We start from the raw sequence: 9877 nt of genomic DNA on the forward strand, positions 1-9877 counted from the left end.
CCTCTCAATGACCCACTCAAACCGGACTTTCGCTCGATTGAACCGAGCCGTGACCTTGTGAGAGCCCTTGAACCCATGGATTTGATAGAACAAATAGGCTTACCAATAGTCCACTTGCAAAGCTTTAAATGTTTTGTGTGATAGCTATTTTTCTGTCAAATTGAGAATGACAGGGTAGACTTAGAGAAAGATTTATTTCTAAATATTCAAATATTCCATGATGTCTCCGTTTTATCTATACTTATCAAACCAAAGTGCACGGTTTGCTTTAATTGACTCCACTTGTCCGGTCGGGTCGGTTTGGTTAGCCAGATTAATGCCGCACGTGTCTCCTTATGGGAGGTAGGTGTGCGTTGGGGGGTCACGTGAGCTCTCATCCCCATCTCCCCTCTACTTGTGTAACACAATGCTCCGCTTCGTCCTCCTGTGATATCGTTTCTGGTCTAATCCCGGAGGGGAAGGAGGCGATCGAACAGATCCGAGGTACATTTGCTTACCCATGCGCTTCACTTCCTCTATCTCCCTTTCGTCGAATAAGTCGTGGATTTTAATCGCGGATTCGAACTTTACGGTGTTCAATTGGTTCTGTCAAATCAGAGATCTGTCCATCTGTGGAGTCACCTGCGGAATCGAGTTGGATCGCCCTTTTGGACGTACTAAGTCTTCACATTCTCTGGTCTTTTGTTTGTTCGGGATTCTTTATCATGAATCTCGGACTTTACTGTACCTCGCGTTGATAGGATTTTTCAGATGGGTTTTATTTCCATCGAGTTGTTACCTGTTCCTTCTCTCATCAGATCGAGCGTCCGCTTTAAGGAGAAGATTTTAGATTCTTATTACCTTTTTATTTGAGTTGGATTTTGGTGCTTAAGCTTTTGCAGATTAGTTAGGAGTTCGCACATACATCCCTTTTCGAACATTTTGATTTTAGAACGTGCTTTGAGCTAATATCTTTCGGTTTATAATTAGTTGTATATATTTGTCTTTCTGATATGTGACGTTCTATCAATCTAAATTCTTGAGGTTCTATAGTGTAGCCATCTGCATCAAAAACTAATGTTAAACTCAAAAGAGAATGAAAAGTTTGAAATTTGTACCTCAACTGTTGGTGTTTATTGAATTTTCTTTAAAGATGTTTTGTTATATCTTTAGACATTTTACTACATTCCTTTAGATATTTTGCAAACATCAAAATTTTCAGAGTTATGTTGCAAATTAATTTATTTTTTGTGTACTATGACTACAAGTATCCTTCTGAACTCTAGCATCGTCTGCATGAAAACTTCTCCTGGGTGGTGGTTATTATTTTCCTAGGCCTATACAAAATTAATCCCATGAAAATTACTTTTAAATATCCCTCATTCTGTCATTTTTAATAAATGCATGTCATAGCAAAAATCACCTTATTCATCTTTTTAATCATCTTTTTTGAATAATATGTTACATGTTACTCTTATAAATCAACTGAAGCACAGGTCCTTCTCTTTTTCTTTTTCTCTTTCTTTTTACCTGCTGAAAGGTTGCATATGTACATCATATTGTATCATGCAGGCAGCCTCCCCCATGGAGGGCAGGTAAGGTTATATATAACAATACCACATAGTAGGGGAGGCTCATGCACCAGGACACAATTTTTGTACTTCTTTTGTTCCTAGCTTTTTTCGCTTTGCTCCTTTGTTTGTACTCATTACTATAATATCTACTCAAATGCAAAAAAACCAAGTCCTCCAATCATCATCAATCAAGATTGTCTTCTTGTGGGCAATGATTTCACTGGCATATCAATGTAAAGAGTAGGTCTCTCTCTCTCTCTCTCTCTCTCTCTCTCTCTCAGAAGTCAATATAAGGTACAAACAAGAATTGTTTGTATAAACTATAAAGTATGCCCAATGAAAAATAAGAGTCCATGTTAAAACTTGATAGAAGATACGCATGACATAAGATCTTTTGAATAATTTATTTTGGCTTCAATTACCCTCAAAATTTTAGCCTAACATTGCTTTCCACTATGAAGATCCATTCTGTCCTATTACAACTCACCATTCTTGACGAGATCGATGCTCAAAAACCACATGGAATGATTCCCCAAAAAGGAATACCTAGAAGTTGCTTCTTAGAGGTAGGTTGTGACTGAATTAATAAAATGAATCAGCTACCTTAAATTTGCTAATTATATTTCTAGTCTTTAAAAGACTAATGAAGCTCTCATATTTACCCATTATCCTATCATATGAGCCTCCCCTTTAAGGCAATTTGAAACCTTTGAGTAATATTTTGGTGATATTTGATGCTCCTAATTGAGATAAGGATAGGACTTGGCTGTACAGTTGTCCTACAGTCCTACTCCATCTGCAATCTTGCTTTATAGCAAAAATTAATAACTTTATGGGACCCTGCAAAAAGAATAAAGTATATACAGCAGATCAATGCATTCTCAAATATAGAATAAATCTAAAAATTATTCCAGCCACTATGACTGGACTAATAAAACTGATTAAAAGATAAGGAGCAACATTATTTTTGACCTATTGTTTGTGATGTAAGGAATGAGGAAATATAAATCTTAGCATTTCTATAAATGGAATCATTGTGTTGTACGATGATCGGCTTATGTAGGTGAAGTCTCTCTCCATTTGTTTCATGCAATTCTTGACCCTAAGTCTTCTGGATAAACACATCCTGCTATGAGTTCTTTATTTTGGAGAATAGAACATTGTATGTGAAAACAGAATCACTGTGATTAGTAAAGATATGGTGTTCTCCAAGAACTGAAGTTGTCCACAGTCCTATTTCTCTCTCTATTCATATTAGTGCATGCATTTTCCATTCTGTTAATGCGTTTCTTTATCTTTTAACGGCAAATAACTTGTTGCAATTATATAATATAACTGTTTGCAGTTGCAGAAGACTCTGCTCTGATTCCTTACTTTTAATATTACAATTTTCTTCCATATTGGAAATTCTAGGTTTTTTTTTTGTAATAATGGAACTAATTACTATTCATTTGCATTTGTAGGTTGCCCTTTTTCTTCCTTTTACATAATGGCTACTGGACAAATTTTCTCACGGAACACTCAGGCCCTCTTTTACAACTATAAGCAACTTCCAATCCAAAGGATGCTTGACTTTGACTTCCTTTGTGGTTCGTTTAACTTTATTTTCATTTTTTATGAATTATATGTTTTTATATTAATAGTTAATTTTCCACTTTGGTAAGAATTGATTGGCATTTCTTGTGTATAGGAAGGGAAACACCTTCTGTTGCTGGAATAATTAATCCTGGCTCCGAGGGGTTTCAAAAGCTATTTTTTGGTCAGGAGGAAATTGCGATCCCAGTTCATTCAATGTAAGTAAGATATCTGATGTCAACAAACTAATTTGGCATAGCTTTTAAGCATGATGATTTGATTGCTTAACTTTTGGCTAGCAATAAAATGATCGATTACTATGGATGTTAACATTTACATCTTTTGATTCTGGTTTATATGTGGCTCATTATATTGAGAGCGGATATTGTTTCCATTGTTCAAATTTTGGTGTAAACCCTATATTGATTCTAAGTCATGTACATACTGTAGATCTGCAATATGGCAAATAACATATAAGTTATGAACAGTAAGGTCTAATGTGAAGTTGTGAACATGATGGGATAGCTTACATTGCAAATAGTCAAATTCAATCCTAAGGACTGCATTTTTCAGATGCATCTGAGAGTTATGTACTTCATCAAAGTGGTAATATTTTCATGTTAACTACTAAATCATTCACTGACCACATTCATGTTTTAATGGCTAAAATATGGCCCAAAGGCATCATTGCATGATTGTGTAGTTGATCATAAGATTGTAAGCAAACTTGTATATATGTTTGCATACCTGTTGACAGCATTAATGGTTTAGATGGATAACTAATTGCTCGGTAATTTCTTTGCTGAGTTACATCCCTTAAACACCTTAAGCTTTGATTTTGGCTATATATTTTGTTGTAAGTGAAACATCACCTTTTTGCTGCCATTTCTTGTGATTTTCCTGTAGGATTGAAGCAGCATGTGCTGCGCACCCGACTGCCGATGTTTTTATCAACTTTGCATCATTTAGAAGGTTAGCGATCTTTGTCTTGTTCTGTGCTTGAAAAGATGTTCGTTTTCTTAATCCTATGCTTTTGTTGTGAATGCAGTGCAGCGGCCTCTTCCATGTCAGCTCTGATGCAACCAACAATCAGAGTAGTAGCTATTATAGCTGAAGGTGTTCCGGAGTCAGATACAAAGCAGCTAATTGCTTTTGCACGAGCTAATAACAAGGTTAGAAACACAAACAAGTTTTGCAAACACTGTCATTCGATTAGATTGAAACTGAATTTTCAGTGTTTAGATTGATCATTATTTATAAGTACACATGTGAAAGATTTAATGGGTTAATTTAGTCTGTGTACTGTGCATAGGCCCTGAGCAATATTTGTTATCATACTTGTTTAATATCTGTTGAAAGCTGATTTCAGGTACTTATTGGTCCAGCCACTGTTGGGGGCATTCAAGCTGGAGCTTTTAAGATTGGTGACACTGCTGGAACAATTGACAATATAATCCAATGCAGGCTTTACAGGCATGGATCTGTTGGGTTTGTGTCTAAATCGGTATGTTCTCACCGATGAAAATACTGTCATTTTCCCTATCTATTTTTCCTTTTTTTTTTCCTTTCTTGGATCCATTGTGTTAATTGTTGTGGAAGTTGACACATCCTAATGATGATAGAACAATATTCCTCATCGCTGGTATTTGGATGGCTCCCTTGAGTTCTCCAAGTAGGAAAAGGCTGAATTTGGACCCTTTTTTCCAGGATTATCTTTTCCATTTTTTTTCAAGCCTACACTACTTTGAATTTATCTGTCAATCTTGGTGCCTATCTGACAAATGCTCCATACAAAAAAGTATCTTTTGACCCATGAATTAATTTAATGTCTACTTAATCAGAAATGCATGATTAACTATGCTGAAATTTGGTTGTTTCAGCCCTTCTTTCATGTCAATTAATATTTTTCTGGTAGTTTTCTTTATAAGTAGGATTGCTTTAATGAATACAACTTTCTGCAAAGATACTAATATCTCCATTTGCCCAATTGACCAAATTTAGCTATTTCCATGGTTTGAGACATGGTTCATGCCACTCGGTATTCAATCTCCTAGTAAACTCACTCTACCAGGCTTACTAATAGTAAGCAAACTGATACCAAATTGTACCGATCAGTAAACCAACCTCCTGATTTCTGATGTGCTGGCCGCTACCCATTTCTTTTTTTTTTTTTTCTTTCTTTCTCTTTTTTTTTGATGTGCTCTCTTTCTCTATCTTTTGCTCACCACTCTTCCCCCACGACGCCTCTTCCTCCATGATACATCATCATTGTCTCCTCCTGCTGGTGTCTCTCCTCCGTTTGGTCCTCTTAAGAATTATAAACGAAATAGAAGAAGTGGCAAAAATGCTCAGCCTTCTAGTCATAAACAAATGGAAAAAATTAGAACTCCTGAACAATCACATCACAGGGTACAAGAAGCGTTAAGATGCTTCTCTGTTGCTATAAACAATCATATCAAAGTGTTTCCATTTGATAATCTGAATGATCAATTTAGAAACTTAATGCAGAATAAAACTTCTAGATGCTATTGTAGTGCTATAAATTGTTTATTCTATAGTTCAGGATCCCCCTACCCTCTTGGAACTTTAATCTGGGATTCTTGTCCCATTCAAAATACTTCAAAATGTCAAACTTGAGGGACCTACATCATTAGTCATTCAGTATAATACATGTGAACCAATTAAGGACAAAAAAATACAAAGAAAACCATTTCAGAATCCTTTTAAAAAATTTTAAACAAGTGAAGCACTAATCAGTATATAAAAGAACCAATTATTATAGAACTTTCAGGATTTTATCTATTATTAGTTATCATTTAGTATGACCATAGTTTCTTACATACTGTAGTGACCAAAATTACCCAAAATAATGAATAATATATTTGCCTCCCAACATCAACCAATTAATTCTGCCCCCAAAATGTTCAATGTCCCAAGTAATACTGCACTAACATACCAAGACCAAGTAATCCTATCCCGTGTAACACAAACCAAGCTAGTTGGCAAATTTAAAACTCGTGCATGTACAGGCATCCAGAATGTCCCACATTCTGGTTAAATATGGTACATCAATCTCCGTATTAGTTGACGATGTCAACTTTGGTTCCCTTTTTGATGGTTATGCTGCAACAAGAATTTATTAAAAGATAAACATGAATTTTGTTTTTTATTTTATCTGCACACTGTGGAGGCATATTAACTCTATTAACTCTACTCTGTGTTCACAGGGTGGCATGTCAAATGAGCTTTACAACACCATTGCTCGTGTTACAGATGGAATTTATGAAGGTGCTCTTTTCTGTTTATTCCAAGTTTGATATAGTCTGTTTTCTGCAGTCCTAGTCTGAGTTCTCGGTGTTCAATGAGATATTCAGGCATTGCAATTGGAGGAGATGTTTTCCCTGGCTCAACTCTTTCTGATCATGTCCTGCGGTTTAACAACATCCCTCAGGTGATTCATTTTGAATTTAGTTTCCTCATATACCATAAACCACCTCCTCTTCAGTACAGTAGATCATTAGTATGACCTCTAGATCACATTCTCATGTATTGTAGTTTTAGAAATAATTAGATATTATATATATATATATATATATATATATTTTTTTTTTTAATGGTAAAACAAGTATCTCGATAGAAACTTGTGCATGTTTCCTTTGATATTTATTTTTCTTCAATATTACTGCTGGATCTAATTAGGTCAAGATGATGGTTGTGCTGGGGGAATTGGGTGGGAGAGATGAGTACTCGCTAGTTGAGGCTCTAAAAGAAGGAAAAGTTCATAAACCAGTTGTTGCTTGGGTTAGCGGAACCTGTGCACGCCTATTCAAATCAGAAGTGCAATTTGGTCATGCTGTGAGTCATAGCTTATCTTTTCAATCTCTGTCATATGCTTATAACCAGATCTAGTGTCATGATCCAAATCATTGTCATAATAGCTTCTCTTATCATGTGCTGAATTTACTAAACTAGGGTGCAAAAAGTGGTGGTGAGTTGGAATCAGCACAAGCGAAAAATCAGGCTCTAAAAGAAGCTGGAGCAGTTGTTCCCACTTCGTACGAAGCATTTGAGACTGCAATCAAAGAAACTTTTGAGAAACTGGTATCTTATTTTGCTGCATTGCCGCAATTCCTTTTGTGATATTAATTGATGCCATTTTGTGCACTTGAGAAGATTGTCTGATTCTGGTTAGGTTGTTTCGGCAAGAACCATAAAAAATCAACTCTTCATAACCATTGCATTCTATTTTATTGGATAGGTTGAAGAAGGGAAGATTGCTCCTGTATCTGAAGTTAAACCTCCTCAAATTCCTGAGGATCTGAAATCTGCAATCAAAAGTGGGAAAGTCCGGGCTCCCACTCATATTATCTCCACTATTTCAGATGATAGAGGTTTGATTAATGATTTATGATTTTTCATGCAAAATGAATTTTCTGTTTCTGAGTCTCATGTCCAACAGGTGAAGAACCATGTTATGCTGGTGTACCTATGTCTACCATTATCCAGCATGGTTATGGTGTGGGTGATGTAATTTCTCTTTTATGGTTCAAGCGTAGTCTTCCACGTTATTGCACACAATTCATTGAGGTTTGTTTAAACAAAATTTCCCCTAGTTGTGCTAACTAAATGCATATCATATTTTTTAGCCATTTTGTCCAGTATGAGACATCCATTGGATGGAAGACACACAATTTCCAATTTCCGTATCTATAGCCCTTTGATCTCACTCATGATGGCTTTCTGCAATTCTCAGATCTGCATCATGTTATGTGCTGATCATGGTCCTTGTGTTTCTGGTGCTCATAACACTATAGTTACGGCAAGAGCTGGAAAGGATTTAGTTTCAAGTTTGGTCTCAGGTGAGTTTGTCGGTTAATTGTGCATATTGCAATACGAAGAGCTTTGATTATAGTCATAGGATTTGAAAGTCACTTTTCAAATATAGGGTTGCTCACAATTGGTCCTCGATTTGGTGGTGCAATTGACGATGCTGCTCGATACTTTAAAGATGCATGTGACAAAGTGAGTGTATATAGTTAGCATCTGGACTTGCTAATTACAGCTTGATGCTTTATTTCAGCTATGATAGAACTGAAGAATATCTACAACTTGTATGTTCCCAGGGCCTCACTCCATATGAGTTCGTTGAAGGTATGAAAAAGAAGGGAATTCGTGTACCAGGAATAGGGCACAGGTATATGTTAGAGAACAATTTACATCTGAGCTTCTAATTATTTGCCTACCATTTTGTCAACGGGGATTCATGATGTTAATTCATTCATGTATTGTTTAACTTTCTTCCTATGTTCTCATGCCACTGTCAGATGCATATTCTGATATACTACTATTCTATTGGGAATGCTTTGGCAAATATGCTTATCAGAAGTTTAGATCTTTGGATTTTTTTTTTTTTCGGATTCCACTATAAGAATAGTTTGTTCTTTCTAAGCCAACTGATACTTTGTGTACGCATGCCATAAATCTCAATCTTTCTTTTTGCTAATAGGATCAAGAGTAGAGACAACAGGGACAAGAGAGTTCAGCTTCTGCAACAGTATGCACACACTCATTTCCCATCTGTAAAGTACATGGAATATGCTGTTCAAGTTGAGACTTACACCCTCTCAAAGGCAAACAACTTGGTTCTGAATGTTGATGGTGCTATTGGATCACTCTTTTTGGATCTTTTAGCTGGCAGTGGAATGTTTAGCAAACAAGAAATCGATGAGATTGTTGAGATCGGATATCTAAATGGTCTCTTTGTGTTGGCACGCTCAATTGGTTTGATCGGGTGAGTTGGTATTATTGGTCAAGTTACTTTTATTTGTCATTCTTCATTCCTGCTGTTCCATCAACTTTGGCTAAGTTAAGTTTACATGCATTCTTTGTGAATAAGATGATACTAAAGCTGGAACAAGTAAGCAATGAAAACAGATTTTACAAATTCCTTTATATTGAAGCCAGCTGCTTGATCAATAATCCATCTTTAATCGTTGCAGTGAATCGATACCATATAGATGTTAGACAATAGATGAATCTATCTCATTGAAATTTTAGCTAAAATACGAAAATCTATCTCCTAATCAATGTGCTTAAATTGGAGGCTTCATTTTGTGTGCTGTTTATAATATATGTTTTCATATCTGATGCTTCTTATTCTAAGGAACTATGCATTGTTCTTTTGCCTCTCTATTTACCAAGTTTAGACACAATGCTTGCTTCTTATTTGTGTTGAACTCTTCAATTTTGGACCGCAGGCATACTTTTGATCAGAAGAGGCTGAAGCAGCCACTCTACCGTCACCCATGGGAAGATGTTTTATACACAAAATGATCACTTTTGGACATGATAATGTATTGGTATTTTTCGCTGCTCCCTTTCCTTTTTCCTTGCATGATCTTGTCATCCTCCTGTTGCCTTCACACAGGTGTTGTTTAAGCAGCATTATTAGTGTGGGCAGTTCTTTTTGAATATTGAGGACCGGGGAATCAAAGTGCTCATATTTTATCATTTAATTGGTTCCGCTGACATACGTGCAGGTGTCTCTTACCATAACCATATATGGATGCATAGGTTAAGCATATCCGGAGAAGCAAGTTGAATGCTATGTTGCTTCCGTTGTCCGAGGGCAATAACCTGAAGGAGCAAATTTTTTGTTTTTCAGAATATACATATGGATTCAATTTTAACAGATACTGACATGAGCAAATACACTGCTTGAATGAATGAAACAATTAATGTTCTTTTTC

The 9877-nt window shown here is 36.0% G+C and overlaps 1 protein-coding gene across 2 annotated transcripts; it reads left to right on the forward strand.

The window, feature by feature from the left end:
• Nucleotides 1–358: 358 nt before the first annotated feature.
• On the forward strand, nucleotides 359–9877 carry LOC103993325 (ATP-citrate synthase beta chain protein 1). Of its 2 annotated transcripts, none has more exons than XM_065161512.1 (18): nucleotides 359–483; nucleotides 3017–3142; nucleotides 3244–3346; nucleotides 4035–4100; nucleotides 4177–4300; nucleotides 4498–4632; nucleotides 6356–6416; nucleotides 6503–6579; nucleotides 6828–6983; nucleotides 7101–7229; nucleotides 7387–7519; nucleotides 7588–7715; nucleotides 7882–7987; nucleotides 8074–8150; nucleotides 8252–8322; nucleotides 8635–8919; nucleotides 9386–9487; nucleotides 9668–9877. In XM_065161512.1, exons 2-17 carry the CDS (start codon nucleotides 3043–3045, stop codon nucleotides 9459–9461), a joined length of 1827 nt encoding a protein of 608 aa, XP_065017584.1. In that variant the 5' UTR covers nucleotides 359–483; nucleotides 3017–3042; the 3' UTR covers nucleotides 9462–9487; nucleotides 9668–9877. The 2 variants fall into 2 exon arrangements, with proteins under 2 accessions (XP_065017584.1, XP_065017585.1); XM_065161513.1 differs by having other exon boundaries at nucleotides 9386–9481.

The sequence above is a fragment of the Musa acuminata genome, chromosome BXJ3-8, assembly GCF_036884655.1.
Source record: "Musa acuminata AAA Group cultivar baxijiao chromosome BXJ3-8, Cavendish_Baxijiao_AAA, whole genome shotgun sequence".
NCBI lineage: Eukaryota > Viridiplantae > Streptophyta > Magnoliopsida > Zingiberales > Musaceae > Musa > Musa acuminata.